Genomic DNA, 15,977 nt, shown 5'->3' with positions numbered 1-15,977 from the left:
ACCCGCGAGGAAATGGCGAAGCGCACCTTCGCGGGAGGCAAATATCCATGTGGGGAGGGGGGCCGGGGGCGGCCGCGAGGGGGCGTTTTCCAGCAGGCATCGGCAGGGTCACCCTTGACGTAGTCAAGAAGCGCCGGGGCGTCGCGGGAGGCCCCTCCCCGCCCCCCTGGGCTCCCGTCCTCGCGCCCGCCTCGCTCGCTCTCGCTCGACCTCCGCGCTCGGCCAAGATGGCGGCTGCTGTCCGGGCCATCGGGAGCCTCACGCGCTTCACGCCCGCCCTCAAGTACTGCCGGGCCCGGGGCTGCCACCGCTCAGGTGAGGCGGGGGGGGGGGAGGGAGAAGGGGGCGCCCGGGCCTCGTTTCCGGGGGGGGAGGGGAAGGGGACCCCCCCGGGCCTCGCTCCCCCCGCCGGACCCTCCAGACCCCCTCTCTGTCCCCTGCAGCAGCTGAGAGGAAGGGGGTCCCCTGAAGGTCATCTGCACACCCCCCCCAGCCCTTCCCCCTCCTCTTCCCTTCCAGGGCCATAGCTGCCAACTTTCCCCCTTTTTTAAAGGGAAATTCCCTTATTCCGAATAGGATTCCTCGCAAGAAAAGGGGAAAGTAAAGGTATTGCTAGCACAAGTTAGGAAGGATATTAATAAAGAATATATCCTCTCCTGCCACCCTGAACACCCCCACATTGGGGTCTGTCCCCACTCTAGAATCTTATGATGCTGTCCCAGGGCATAGCTGCCAACCTTCCCCCCTTTTTAAGAGGAATTCCCTTATTCCGAATAGGATTCCTCGCAAGAAAACGGAAAGGTTGACAGCTATGATTGTGGCCTCTTTATTCTTTTAAGAGGGATTCAAGGGAACTTACCAGGAACTGTACAATTCAATCTGAGACAGGCTGAATTGTGTAATAGTGAGAGCCTGCAACCAGCTATCTGCTGTGCGTGTAAAAAGAGGAATGTAAACTCTGCTCAGTAAAGGAACTTGCTAATGCAAGTTAGGAAATATATTAATAAAGAATATATCCTCTCCTGCCACCCTGAACATTCCCACATTGGGGGCATAGCTGCCAACATCCCCCCCTTTTTAAGGGAAATTCCCTTATTCGCAAGAAAAGGGAAAAGTTGACAGCTGTGCCTTCCACCCTCTTCCCTCCACACTCCCCCCCCCCCCCCGGGGCTCTGGCTGGGCTCCTCTCTTCCGCAACCACTTGTCCCCCAAAGGTCTCTCTAGCTGCTCCTTCCTTCTCTTTTCCCCTTGCGCCTTCCCCAATGGAATCCTTATATATATATATATATATTGTTGATTTTCAAAAACATGTGCAGTGTCTCTCTCTCCTCTCCCCCCCCCCCCCCCGTAACATTTTTTACAGATCAGTTTCATTTGTTGAGATATTAGGAAGAAAAGGGGGAAAGAGGTGGGGGTGGGTCGGGTGGTGATGTTTCTATTTTACTTACTATATGTAGGGTTTAGTGTCAGTGTTGCTTGTGCAGGTTCTTTGCTGTTCACTTGTGTTCCTTTGGTGGTGAGAGAGGTTGGGGTTGGCCCAGGGTGTGGTTGTTCATTTGTGGTTGGCTGTGGTGGTCTTTGTTTTCATGTGTGAGTGGGGTGGGTGGGTGTTTCGGATCAGGCTGCCATATTGATTTGTATGCCGTTGGTGGATTTTTGTCGTCGTCTTGTTGGGCTGTGTATGTGATAAAGGGGAGCCACACCGGGGTGAAGGCGTCTTCTTCTATTTGTCCCTGTGTCAGTTTCAGTTTATTGGTTAATTTTTCTAGTAGGGCTGTTTTCCATACTACTTGGTACCATTGGTCCATGCTTACTCCCCCCAATGGAATCCTTGAGCGGTAGAGTTAGAAGGGACCCCCCCCTCAAAGGTCATCTGGTCCACCCACCCACCCACCCACCGCGATGGGTCAGTGCACCTGGCTGCTAGCCAAAAGGTTGCTGGTTCTAGCCCACCAGGATGCTTGCCTTGCAGGGGGTTGGACTAGATGACCCTCGAGGTCCCCTTCTAACTCGGCAATTCTGTGAATGCAGGAATCTCAGATAAAGCATCCCTGACAGATGGCCACCCAACCTCTGCTTTAAAACCTCCAAGGAAAGAGAGTCCTCCGCTTTTCAAGGTAGACCATTCCAATGCCAAAACAGCTCTGATTGTCAGAAGGTTCTTCCTAAGGTTTAGTCGGAATCTCCTTTCTTGCAACTGGAATCTGTGGGTTTGAGTCCTACCCTCCGGAGCAGGAGAAAGCAAGCTTGCTCTCATCTTCCATGGAACAGCCCTTGAGATATTTGGAGATGGCTATTCTATATCTCAGTCTCCTCTTTTGTTTGTTTTATAAAAGTTATACACCACTTGATTGTAAAAAACAAAACTCAGGGTGGTTTACAAAAAGATAAAACAGTAAAATCAAGGACAATATTACATCCCAGCTTTAAAAAATATGAGAGCTAGAATACTAAAACAGATTATGATTTCTTGAACTTTCTAAGCATCTGGATAGGCTTGCCAAAAACAGTACAGTGAGGGTGTCTGCTTGATCTCAATAGGCAGGGAGTTCCAAAGTGCAGGCGCTGCCACACTCAACAATCAAGTTCTTCTAGATGTGGAATGGGTAGTATTTGGTGCATGTAGTGATGCCAATTCTGCTGATTGAAGTGGTTGAGTGGGCACGTGTGAGTTAAAGTGATATTGTAGGTAAACTGGTCCCAAGTCAGTGGTTATCAGATGTCCCCCACTGGAGTCCTCCAGAAAAGCTTCAGTGTTTAAACTGATCAGTAGAAAGTGTTTTCCTACAGCGTTCTTCCTTGGCTGGTGCCTCCTAAGAGTGACTGTTCCAAAAGCAGAGGTGGTGAGCCTGTCAGCTGTGGGCAAAACTGGGCACCCAGATGTGGTGCTGAGCTGAGAGATTGAATCCTCTCAGCTCAGCACTGTGATGTGGTGACTGACTTTGCCAGGCCTTGCATATGTGCATGAGAGTGACATTTGGCCATTGGATGATTGGCCAACCCTTAAGTAGTAGTAATAATAGTTATTTATTATTTATACCCCGCCCATCTGGTTTGTCCTGTGGGTCAAAATCCTTAGCTTCTCCCATTCTAAAGAATTCGGGGACTCAGATGGAACGGGGAGACCCTGAATTCATGCTAGCGCTGCAGGATTATGGGACATGTAGAAGTGCCTCACTGTTGTATCAGACTTGAGTGCATTCTGGTCCAGCATCCTGTTTCTAATAACAGCCAGCCAGATACTTTTGGGAAGCCCATAAGCAGGGTTTGAAGGCTGCAGACCTTCCTGGCTGAATATCCCCATAATCCGAAAGGTTTACCTGGTGTTTCTGCTTAGCTGTCACAGCTAATAGCTGTTGGTAGGTCTTTTACCAATAGCTGTTGGTAGGTCTTTTACCAATGGATTTATGTAATCCCCTTTTAAAGCCATTCAAGATACTCTACTATTCTGGGACCGGCAGAAAGAGGAGTCGTGTAGCTTGGTCAGACAAAGCAGGTATATAATCCAGCTTTCCCTACCCAGCTGTGATCAGCCAGATTCTACTGGAGAAAAGCATGAAGACAACAACTCCCTTCTCTGCCAGTCGAGTAGCTGATACTTGGAACTGCACTTTCTCTCGACAAAAAAGATTAAATTCAGTTACAGCAGAGTGTTTCCCTGACAGACATTCCTCACAGCTCTCTGCTCAAAAAAACAAAGTTCACAAGGAAAGACGTTGAGGACTAGTGTAGCCTTGTGTGTTCTTTTGTGTATCAAGTTGTGAGGATTTTTGGGGGGGGGCTGACATACGGGGTGAACTGTTTCGTTCGCACCCTGCTTGTGAACACCCCCATGGCACTTAAGGTGGGTGCATAGTGTGGCTGGGCCAGAGGGAGCTTTTGGCTTGATTCCCAAAAGTGCATGTCTTAGGATTGCTTATTCTGGGAAAATGAAATAGTATTTGCCTTGCATCAGAAAAACAGCATAGTGGGTGCCTGTCTAGGCTTCCTGGGGAGATCATTTCATCACTGAGGCACCTCCATGTGTCCTTCAAAAGTGGTCTTGATTGTATGTGCAGGGTCAGGTTCCAGGCCTTCATTAACTGCAAATCGAAGGACACTTTCTAATCCTGTTAAATGTGTGCAGTCTCCCAGGTTTCCTCTGTACCCAGGCCTGTATTTTATTTTATTTTATTTTTGTAGTTGGATTAAAAGCCATCTCCTCCTAAAGTGCAACTTAAAAAAACACACAAAAACCCCAGCCTTCTGCAGAGTTTCTTCTAAATGGCAGTACAGTCGTACCTTGCCTCTTGAACGACTTGCAAAATGAATGTTTCGGCTGCCGAATGCCGCAAATCCAGAAATGATTGTTCCGGTTTGCAAATGTTCTTTCGAACCCAAACATCCATCATGGTTTCTGATTGGCTGCAGGAGCTTCCTGCAGCCAATAGGAAGCCACACCTTGGTTGCCGAACTGTTTTGGAAGTTGAACGGACTTCCTGAACGGATTCCGTTCAACTTCCAAGGTACCACTGTACAAGAAATATTTGGTGCTGCATGGGGAAGTTCTCCAAGGTTTGTATTTCTGGGAAAGGGAAGTTTCTGGAAAACAAGATGGGGAGAAGGGTTGATGTAGTCATACTGAATGCTGTGTTGCAACATAACATTTGGCGATTGCCATGAAATGGCCTGCAGTCTGGAGCCTCTTAGTTCATTGTCGGGTTGTGGCAAGCTCAGAAGCTGCTCTGGGCTTGAGTTGAATGGCATTTGCTCGTATGAGATGACTGATCCTCTTTCCTGCTATCTCGCATGTTGATAAGCAGCCAGAGAAGCAGTAAGCATTAGGAACCCTAAAAACAGTATAAGACTTCTTCTGTATTGTGTCACAGAAAAGGTCTGATTTTAAAATATTTGCTTTCAAGGTGGCAAGGGGGGCACTTACCATTATTGGTCCTGCCTAAAGGCTCACCCCCACTGTTGCTTGACCTGTATTTTGACCATATTGTGTCCCGAAAAGTTCCCCAGGGTCCGACAGCTTTTCTCAGTGTTGCCCAGCTCTGCCTTACGGAAATCCGAAATTGCTTGCTGAATTGAAGATCTGTTAACCAAAATCTCTCTTTGGATTTTCTGTGTATCTGAGAAGATCCACTTCAGTGGGCAAGACTGGGTTTTCTCCAGGGACAGAACAAAGAGGGAAGTTTTTGGACCCTGGAGGGATAAATCTGTACAGAAAATATGATTAAATATTATTGAAATTTGGGTCGAGCAAAAGTGTGGATGAGGCCTTTGCTTGGTTTTTGTGATGCTAGCTCGAGCGCCTGGGCAAGAAAGCGACAGGTCTTTCACATCCCAATAAACATTTGTGAGCAATGCATTTTCATCTGCACAGAATATGTGAAACATAACTCTGGCAGATAACTCTGGCATCTTTCTGAGCTGGCTCTGCTCTCAAGATAGCAGGAGTCCTCCAGCCTCCCCCCCCCCCCCCCGAAGAGACTCCCTGGCAATTTCATCAGGTGCCGTGTCCAACCTACAAAGTGCCTGCATTTATGGGCATGGCAGGATGTAGGTGAAAGGTCCTTCCCTTTCCACTCTGGAAATGTGGGGCAAAGGACATGGCGCACCTCCAGCTTTGGGGCTGGGTCACGAGACCGGCTTGCGCAAGGCAGCATATTTGGCCTCTGATGTGGTGGCTCCCCCTCCCTTCAGATGGACTTGGGACCCTCTGGAACGGGCTGCTGTGTCTTGTTAACACAATGGATAGATCAGATCAAGTTTCAGAGTTTCACTTAATAATTAGCAATGCTCAGTCTGCCAGGTGTATCTTGGGAAACCATGCTTGGAAAAGGCACATAGCAAACACTCCGAAACGCCAAACGTGCCATGCTGGTTTGTGTAACTATGTGCAAAGTGATGTTAAGTTTTCAAGTCCTTTAAACCAGGTTGGATAAAAATCCATTGGATTTTTTTGATTTAAATCGGATTATTTATTTATTTATTTAAACCAGATTTTTTAAAAAAATCTTTCTAAATAATAGGTTTCTATTTAAGTTACATTATAGTCCAAGGGCTATTCTTCAGGAAATAAGGGTTTGTTTTAAGTTTTTCATGTGTGCTAAAACTCAGTCTAAGTTTTTTAAAAAAAACAACAACAACAAAACCTTTAACTACATCAGTTAACAAACATGGATACATATGCTATAATGTTACTGTTTTAGTTAAATAAATTGTTTAAATTGTTATTAAGGAAATGATTATATTTCTCCTTCCAATAAAGTACAGCAGAAAAGTTGTCCAGATATAAACAATAATTTCATAATTATCTGTCGATATATTTCTAATAGTATAATCAAATCAGTAATTTCTGATATAACTGTAAAAGCTACTCTGAAAATTTATTATTCCAGAAATGAAACCTTCATCTGGTTGTAAATATTAAGATGATACCAGCAAGAATGAGTCTTTCTGTAAGAAAACGATTTAAATCAAGTCTTACTGACCAGTGATTTAAATTGAGTCTTACTGACTAGTGATTTAAATTGATTTGATGTAAATCAAATCCACCCTGCTTTCAACTGAGCCTCATCACTCAGAAAGAGACTTTGCCTGAAGGCACCAGCAGGGATGGGAAATGTTCTGATTTATTTGCTGGTCCAAAGTAACTCCTGAAATCTCTCTTTGTCTCAGGTTATGCCTGCCGAAACCTCAGCACGTCCTCCCCTCTTAAGTGTAAGTCAGTTCTTGGGTCTGGTGGGGGTTGGTGGCAATGACGGGGGTTCTGCCCTGGTTGAAAGAAATCTGGCAGAGAAGGCGAATTTGCTGGGGGGCGGTGTTTCCACCCTGGTACTAAAAACCAAGAGACCCTAGTGACTTCAGTGTAGTGGGGGGGGGGGACCTTTTTGCCTCCAGGATCAACCTTGCAGGCCTAATTTTTTAAAATCATTTATATTGATTTTCCAATAAAAACAGCCAATCAACATATCCACATCATAATCCATTTAAAAATAATAAACTAAAATTTTAAAAACGACCAAATTGTAGTCCAAATTGCAATTATTAATTTTTCTGGGCGCCCCATAGTCCGGACCTCTGAAGCTATCTCCAAATCTTCATTCCTGCCTCTTCTCATTGTTTTCATATTTTCCGCCTTCTGATCTTAACAGTTTAAAGTACTCCATCCCTGGCTATGCGATTCTCAGTCATGTCAAAAATCCTATGTCCTTTCATCCATTGAATACAACATTGCAGGCCTAATTTGACAGGTGGGTGGGGCCACCCACATGTCCTCACACAACGCTGTTGTGATGTCACATGATTGACAGGTGGGTGCAACCCCCCCCCCTCTCAAAATCCCCTCCATGGCCTTGCAAAGCACCCTTTGGAGCAATCGCCACCTCTCCTATTTCAAACAGCGCTTGGCTCTACTTCTCCATTCAGTGGGTTTGTGCCAGCAGTGGCACACCATGATCTTTCCCTCTTCTGCCTCTCTGGGGAGCTGGGTGGTGGCAGCGGCAGTGAGGTCCAAAGGAGGTGATAACGAGAGAGGCTGGCACCCATGGCATCCAGATGTGCCCATGAGCCTAAAATGGTTGGTGGCCCCTGTCCTAAGTTTTGCTGAAGTCCTGCATGGAGAAATAATAAATACAGAATCATAAAATCTTAGAGTAGGAAGGGACCCCGAGGGTCATCTAGTCCAACCCCCTGCAATACAGGAATCTCAGCTAAAGCATCCAAGACAGATGGCCCTCCAACCTCTGCTTAAAAACCTCCAAGGAAGGAGAGTCCATCACCTCCCAAGGGAGTCCGTTCCACTGCCGAACAGCTCTTACAGTCAGAAAGTATTTCCAAAAGTTTAGTCGGAATCTCCTTTCTTGCAACTTGAAGCCATTGTTTCAAGGAGAAAACAAGCATGCTACATCCTCTATGGAACAGTCCTTGAGATATTTGAAGATGGCTCTCATATCTCCTCTCAGTCTCCTCTTTTCCAGGCTAAACATACCCAGCTCCTTCAACCACTCCTCATAAGGCTTGATCACCTTGGTTGCCCTCTTCTGCACACCTTCCAGCTTGTCAACATCTTAAACTGTGGTGCCCAGAATTGGACACAGTATTCCAACTGTGGTCTGACCAAGGCAGAATAGGGTGGGACTATTCCTTCATTTGACCTGGACACTAGACTTCTGTTGATGCAGCCTAGAATAGCACTAGTTCTTTTTGCTGCTGCATCACCCTGTTGACTCATGCTCAGCTTGACCCCTAGATCAGCCTTACTCAACCTGTGGGTCCCCAGAAGTTGTGGAACTACAACTCCCATCACCCCTACCTAGCAAGGCCAGAACTCAGGGATGATGGGAGTTGTAGTCTAACAACATCTGGGGACCCACAGGTTGAGAACCGCTGCCGCAAATCCTTTTCACATGTACCACTAGTAGGCCAGGTTCCCCCCCCCCCATCCTATATTTGTGCACCTGGTTCTCCCTGCCTAAGTGCAGAATCTGACATTTGCCCCTCTTGAAATGTCCCTATAAATCTCTCTTTTCCCCCGCTCCAGCAAGAAGCCATGTTAACTATGACATCAAAGGAGATGTTGCTGTCGTGCGCTTTAACTCTCCAAATTCCAAGGTAGGTGTTCCTGTCTCTTCCCTGTGGGCTCAAGCGGTTTAAACTGTGCAGAGAGGTTTAAAGGGGTGCCTGGGAGTCATGGAGATAGAAAGGAGGGAGACGGTATGCCAGGCCACATAGAAGGGTGTGCTGCCGGCTGCTTACGAGTACATCTCAAAGCTTCAAGATATTTGGCATGCCACCGCCTTCCCAATGCTGTTCCATGTTGGTGAGGACAAGCAAGGGCCGTTCTCCTTCCAGAGTGGGAGCTTTCCCTTTGCCTGCCTCGGCTTCAGTGTGCCTGTTCATTCCCCCCAGGTCAACACCCTCTCCAGGCAGCTGCAAGACGACTTTTCCGCCGTAATGAACGAAATCTGGGCCAACGAGGCCGTCAGTAGCGCCGTCCTGATCTCGTCGAAACCCGGCTGCTTCATTGCTGGCGCAGACATCAAGTAAGTTCCACCGGGGCGGGAAGAGGGGTCCCATTGGGGGGAGAAATGGGCAAACCGGTCGCGTGCTTCAGGGCAGCCTTTGCCCGCTTGGTGCCCTCCAGATGTGCTGGGCTCCCATCAGCCACAGCCTCCCCTAATGGGAGCTGCGGTCCAGAACATCAGGGGTGCACCAAGCAGGCAAATGCTGCTTTGGGGGATGGCTTCCCAATCTTTTCGGGTCTGTGGGCACATTTGCCAGTGGGGCTGGCTGTTGTGGACACCACACACACACACACACACACACACACACACTGCAACCTGTTCTCTTGGCTTTCAAACCTCATTTTGGTGGAGGGGACTCTGTGGGTGTTGAGTTGTGGAAGTCAGTCGGTAGTTCACCTCAACCTGTGTGATGCATCAGCAGAGTAAGCGGAGGCCCAGCAGAGATTTTCTGTTCCCAGCAGCTTCTTCCAGAGTTCCCGGTTAAGGGGAAAGCTCCTCTCCCACACAGTAACACAGTGTTTATTGCTAACACTGTCACCACCCTAGTTGACACCATCAGCCACAGCCCCTTCCCCTGACTCTCACAGATTCAGAGTCAGACCCCCAACAGCAAACAGGACATGCAAGACAAGACAAGCAACAGGACATAATGAAAGCAATGCCCTAGATGGGAGCCTTCTTGGTAGTGGCGCCTGCCCTGTGAAATGCCTTCCCTTCAGATGTGAAGGAAATAAGCAGCTATCTTCTCTTTAAAAGACATCTGAAGGCAGCCCTGTTTAGGGAAGTTTTTAATATTTCATGCTGTATTGTTTTTAACACTCGATTGGGAGCCGCCCAGAGTGTTTGGGGAAACTCAGCCAGATGGGCGGGGTATAAAGAATACATTATTATATTATTATTATCCCAGCCTGCCACCACTTCAGATTGGAGCGGCTGCTGCCCTCACCGTAGTTGGCTGGGGAAGGGTGCCTGTTTTGCAGAGCCTTGGTTACACAGAGGTCTACTTGGGACCCAGAGCAGTAGCACCCGCCTCTCTTCTTGCTTACTAGCTGGTGACAGGTAGTTCTGAGGTAGCTATCTCTTCACAAGTGAGATATTAGGACCCTGTAGGAACGAAAGCCCGACTCTTGGGGAAATACCTCCAGAAAGGAAGTCCCCTGAGAGGTTGGGCCAGTTCACACTGTTAAAGTTTGTGGGTCGTAAATCCTTTGACCCAAGGAGTCTGCTGCAACGGCACTGCAATAAATTAGATTTATTTCCACTCCGACAAATTTCAGTGGTGCCCACACGCTTCCACTCACGTGCTGCCACTCTTCTCAGTTGTCGGACGTTAGCAGAGTTCACACGCAGCGTAAGAGGGCTTTGTCTGTGCGGTGTCTTCAATAACTCAGCTCGACACCAGTGCTTCTAATCTAACACTCTTTATTTAGAAGCATACAAAAACGGAAAAGAAAAACCTACAGAGTCTAGCTGCATGCTTGCAGCTTTCTGCCTCTAACAAAACGAAACTACCTTGCTCACATTCTCAGACAGACTGCTCTCTGCAGCCCCCAGAGAGCATGGATCATAGGAAAATGCCCGGATCATGTGGGCAGTGTACCCAGTTAATAAGAACGCTTCCTGGAGTGTTAACTCTTAACTGTCCAGAACCACAACACACACAAACACTCCGTCACATGCCCCAGGGTTTGGGCCAGCAGATCTGTGTTGCAGCAGAGAGTCTGATAAAGCGAGGAGACGGTTGCGCCCAGTTGCAGCACACACCCGCTTCCCTAGCAGCAGTCACACAGAGTTGGGCGAAGGAGGAGCCCTGTGTCCCTGGGCAGGCATCTTGAATTGCTTCTCTGCAGAGGTAGGATGACTTTGTAAGGTGGGCAGCGGTGCGCCCCGTTCACAGCCACGAAACTCTCTCTTTCTCCTGCCTGTAGCATGATTGAGGCCTGCCAGTCCAGCCAAGAAATAACTCTACTTTCTCAGGAAGGACAGAAGATGCTGGAGAAGCTGGAGAAATCGCCAAAGCCCATCGTTGCTGCTATCAGCGGGTCCTGCCTTGGGGGAGGACTAGAGGTAGGGAGCAGCCGGGAAAGCCTGTGCTCCGTAATGAAAGGGAGAATGGTGTGCGTGTGCTCTGCATTTGCCATAAGGGAAGGATCCTGGCTCGCCTGCAGACCAGCTGCTCTGTGTGCAAAAGGCCCTGGTCTCAGTCCTCAGCATCTCCAGTGTGGGAGAGCCAGTGTGGTGTAGTGGTTAGGAGCGGTGTTACTCGTAATCTGGTGAACCAGGTTCGCTTCCCGTAGCATCACAGAATTGTAGTGTTGGAAGGGAGCCAAAGGGTCATCGGGTCCAGCCCCATGGAAATCCTCAGCCAGGCCATTGGCTCACCTAGCTTAGGGCTCTGCAGACTCTGGCTAGCAACAGTTTCCCACTACAGCCAGCCAGCGTGGTGTAGTGGATAAGAGTGGTAGACTTGTAATCTGGTGAACTGGGTTCACTTCCCCGCTCCTCCACCTGCAGCTGCAGCTGCTGGGTGACCTTGGGCCAGTCACACTTCTCTGAAGTCTCTCAGCCCCACTCACCTCACAGAGTGTTTGTTGTGGGGGAGGAAGGGAAAGGAGATTGTGAGCCGCTTTGAGACTCCTTCGGGTAGTGATAAAGTGGGATGTCAAATCCAAACTCTTCTTCTTCTTCTCCTCTTCTTCCATGGTGGGCTGGGAATGCCCAGTCCTGTCCGAACCTCTGGAGACCCCTTGACCATTCTAAGCCAGATGAACGCAACCGCCTGACTGTGCGTTCAGGAAGCTCCCTGTGTTCCCTTTCCAGGTTGCCATTGCTTGCCAGTACAGAATAGCAACCAAGGACAAGAAGACTGTCCTGGGAACCCCAGAGGTGTTGCTGGGGCTGCTGCCGGGGGCAGGAGGCACCCAGAGGCTGCCCAAGATGGTAAGTGGGTGAACACCCCACCCCAGAGAGGGAGGGAGTCTGCCTTTCCAGCATCCCTGCTCTCCTGGCATGTAAAACTCATTTCCATCCACGTTTCAGGTGGGGCTCCCTGCTGCCTTTGACATGATGCTGACCGGAAGAAACATCCGCGCTGACAGAGCGAAGAAGATGGGGCTGGTGGACCAGCTGGTGGATCCTCTAGGTTAGCTGGAGGCGCTTCTAGGTGCACATACCTGTCCCGTGGCCTTGCACCTGGCTTGGCGTGGTCTGTGACGTTGCAGGCCCCAAGGCAGGGGCGGGGAACCATCGCTGAGCTGCAACTCCCGTCAGTCGCAGCAAATACAGCCAGTGGCCAGGGATGGTGACGGGACTTGTAGGGCAGCAACACCTGCAGGGACAAAAGCCCCTGAGGCTGGAGGGGGGAAGCATATCCTGCAGCCGCTGCCGCAAGCAATCTCACTGCCACATTCTGTCTCTGGGCCAACCATTGCAGTAATTCAGCCATGTGGTCAAGCTGTCGCAGTCTAGGAACATCTGTGGCTGCCTTAACAGTCGACCAAAGGCTACAGTGGGAGAGCTGGATGCAGGATTCTCCCTTAGGAAGTCTGTCTCCTTTGAATGCACCTTCTCTTCCTGCTAAAACATCACCTCTGCCTTCGCAGGGCCAGGGATTAAGAGCCCCGAGGAGCGAACGCTGGAGTACCTGGAGGAAGTGGCCATCACCTTTGCCCGAGGCCTCGCCAAGAAGACGATTTCTCAGAAAAGGAACAAGGGGCTGATGCAGAGTGAGTGGCCTGGCCTGGCACCGGGGGCAAGCTGCCCTGGCCCTTGGCCTCCCTGGAGTCGGCCCCCTGGGGCGTTTCCTTCCTTGAACCTTCTTTGCGTTGCCTTGCAGAGGTGATGGACTATGCCATGAGCATTGGCTTTGTGCGGCAGCAAGTCTACAAAACGGTGGAGGGCAAAGTGCAGAAGCAAACGAAAGGCCTCTACCCGGCTCCCCTTAAGATCATCAAGGTGAGGGCCATCTGTGCGCATGAGGGAGGGCAGAGGGAGTGTTGGGATACTGCCGGGGAGACGGGGGCATTTGGCAGGCCCCCAGCTGGCTCCAGCCACTGGCTGGCAGCTTGGCGATCTCCGGTTCCCGGAACAGCATCAATCAGCGACACGAGCCTCAGATATGTTTAGAAGCTGTGCACGCTCTTATCAGCAAAGTGAATAAATCCTCACAACGGAAGTGGCGGACAGAGACATGTGTAAGCGTATTTACAGCATTTATTCAGCATAGTTTAGGAACAAAGGAAAAAACATGTCTGCTTCCCTTCGTGTCCAGCAAAACAGCAGGAAGGCAAAAGCGATATACAAACGGGAAGTTCCCAGCAAGCCTGTGCTGGAAGTAAACAGGCGTGTGACACACAACAGTCATGCCTGCTCCTTTTAAGGTGGAACGGAACTATATCCTAACAGTGAGCACACTTGGTTTCTGCCCTGCGTGTGGCGAAACACTGGCATCTCTAGTCCTGCCCGTCTTTAGGTGGGGTTGGACGAGTTGACCTTGGACCCACCCAGCTTGGACGGCCAGTAGCCAGGATGGCTGTGCTCTGCCGGCACAGTTGGCAGGGGGTTGGATTAAGATGATCCTTGGGGTCTCTTCCAACTCAGCAGTTCTATGAGGCAGGATACCAGCGGCTGGTGATTGCAGAGTGCTGTGGCGCCCCCACAGACTCCACCACCCCTGCCTCAGAGTTTCCATTTGTCTAATACTATTCCGTTTGATTCCTGTGGCATTTGAGAAGCCTGGCCGTTTAGGCAGCAGGCCCTCCTGCCAGCTTTCATCGTGATTTTTTATCATGATTCCCACCATCCTGAAGCGCAGGCAGGAAGGGATCAGCGAGGGCTGGGCTGCGGGGTCTGTCTTCATCAGCACCAGCTGAAGGGGGAGGCCTGCCAGCGTATGTGGGTGCCTCGTTGGCACTGGCTGGAAGGGTCTCTGGTGTGTTCCTGTCCCCCCCACCCACCCACTCGCCACCCCACATTCCTTGCACTGCCTTTCGCCGTTCCTTTCCTGCTGTTTGTAATCTTCACTTGTAAACCTTCAAGACCGCCTTACCGCATATGCGCCCACTCAAGCCACTCCTACCCTTTGGAACTCCCTGCCTCTTGATACCAGGCAGACGCCTTCACTGTACTCTTTTCGGTGCCTGCTAAAAACAGACTTGTTTAGACAAGCCTACCAAGATATTTAAGGGATGGCGCGGGTGGCGCTGTGGGTAAAACCTCAGTGCCTAGGACTTGCCGATCATATGGTCAGCGGTTCGAATCCCCGCGGCGGGGTGAGCTCCCGTCCTTCGGTCCCTGCTCCTGCCAGCCTAGCAGTTCGAAAGCACCCCTAAGTGCAAGTAGATAAATAGGTACCACTTTATAGCGGGAAGGTAAACGGCGTTTCCGTGTGCTGCGCTGGTGCTGGCTCGCCAGAGCAGCTTCGTCACACTGGCCACATGACCCGGAAGTGTCTCCGGACAGCGCTGGCCCCCGGCCTCTTAAGTGAGATGGGCGCACAACCCTAGAGTCGGACACGACTGGCCCGTACGGGCAGGGGTACCTTTACCTTTACCGAGATATTTAGAAAACTAATGTGAGTTTTTAATCTTCTTTGAGTCTGTTGTTATTTTATCTTTTTGAAAGTTTTAAGTTGTTGTTCTTACTGATAATTTTGTTGTTGTTTTTTTTTGTGGTTTTCTTTTGTAAGTCGCTTTGAGGCTTGTTTGTTTTGCAGTCAAGCAGCGCATACATTGTAGGAAATAAATAAACGTTAAACCACCCTGGGCGTTTCAAACTGAAGGGCGGTATAGAAATGTTTCAAATAACCCAAGATGTTGTTCCTCTTTACTTTAGGTTGTGAAGACAGGCTTGGAACAAGGAAACGAAGCTGGCTACCTTGCAGAATCCCAGGTAAGCCTTTTATCGCCTGTCACTTTGGACATTGAACTTTGTAGTCTGTGCTTAAAGGGAGATGGGCTGACGGACTCCGTTGAGAGACGTAGTGTTAGGTAAGAAGGTCCCCCCACCCTCGCCAGTGAGCTGTACAAAATAATCACCTCCGAATGCCTCAAACAACTCACCGTATTTTTCGCTCCATAAGACGCACCTAGTTTTTAGACGCACCTAGTTTTAATATTCTTTAAAGGGAGTGCTGAGCAGAGCCTGTATGCATCCCAGGCTCTGCTCAGCGCTCCCTTTCACGAGCCACGTGGAGCGTGTGTGTGGCGCTTGCAGGCTTTTCCCCGAGGAGGGAGAAGGGACTGACGGGCTGCCCTTCTCCCTCCTCGGGGGAAAAGCCCCCAAGAGCCGCACACACGCTCCATGTGGCTCTTTAAAGGGAGCGCTGAGCAGAGCCTCCCACCTGCATTCGCTCCATAAGACGCAAACACATTTCCCCTTACTTTTTAGGAGGGGGAAAGTGCTTCTTATGGAGCGAAAAATACGGTAAACCACAAACGACAAACCTTTGCATGAAGTCCTGATCTGCCTGGCTCAGTTTTCTCGTGTTGGGGTGGGGTGGAGGCTGAGAAAAAGACTTGATTCCCCCCTTAGCAACCCTCCCTTAGGACTTCACCAGGGGGAAGCCCACCTCACGGTTGCAAGAGCTTCTCAGCAAGAGGCATCCCGTTCAAATCACAGCAAAGGCCTTAACTGTCCACATGGTGTCTGATCACAAGATCTGGGTGCTCAGAGGCCCTGTTCAGGTTTCCAGTGAGTCCACAGCGTTGTCTTGGTGCCAAATGTCACACCAAAGTCCCATGTTTTTTGCTGGGGGGCTTGTAGAAGAGGGTGGGGAGGAGGACCAGGCGGCCGGGAGAAGGAGGGGGCTTGGGAAGACTGGGAAGGGCAAGAGCAGGCTGGGCATGCAAGGCCACTGTGATGGGCCAAGGAGGGGCAGGGTTTGTAGGAAAAGGAAAGGAAGGGAGCCCAGGAGTGGTCCTGTGGCCTGGGAGTGGGGGAGATGACGGCAGCATCTAGGGCTGC

At 49.9% G+C, this 15,977-nt stretch overlaps 1 protein-coding gene across 1 annotated transcript in view; it reads left to right on the top strand.

Annotated features, from left to right (window-relative positions):
- The first annotated feature begins 32 nt into the window (after nt 1-32).
- HADHA (hydroxyacyl-CoA dehydrogenase trifunctional multienzyme complex subunit alpha) overlaps nt 33-15,977 on the top strand; it is a 36,886-nt gene continuing 20,941 nt past the window's right edge. The window contains exons 1-10 of the mRNA XM_077926705.1: nt 33-315; nt 6,667-6,708; nt 8,531-8,601; nt 8,899-9,032; nt 10,943-11,081; nt 11,835-11,954; nt 12,054-12,156; nt 12,617-12,739; nt 12,850-12,968; nt 14,847-14,903. Of these exons, the coding sequence (XP_077782831.1) occupies nt 48-315; nt 6,667-6,708; nt 8,531-8,601; nt 8,899-9,032; nt 10,943-11,081; nt 11,835-11,954; nt 12,054-12,156; nt 12,617-12,739; nt 12,850-12,968; nt 14,847-14,903 (1,176 nt within the window). The 5' untranslated portion in view covers nt 33-47. The remainder of the gene's footprint in view (nt 316-6,666; nt 6,709-8,530; nt 8,602-8,898; nt 9,033-10,942; nt 11,082-11,834; nt 11,955-12,053; nt 12,157-12,616; nt 12,740-12,849; nt 12,969-14,846; nt 14,904-15,977) is intronic.

The sequence above is a fragment of the Podarcis muralis genome, chromosome 3 (assembly GCF_964188315.1).
Source record: "Podarcis muralis chromosome 3, rPodMur119.hap1.1, whole genome shotgun sequence".
Lineage (NCBI taxonomy): Eukaryota > Metazoa > Chordata > Lepidosauria > Squamata > Lacertidae > Podarcis > Podarcis muralis.
The sequence above is the reverse complement of the archived record's forward strand: the minus strand, read 5'-3'. Positions and strand labels throughout refer to the sequence as shown.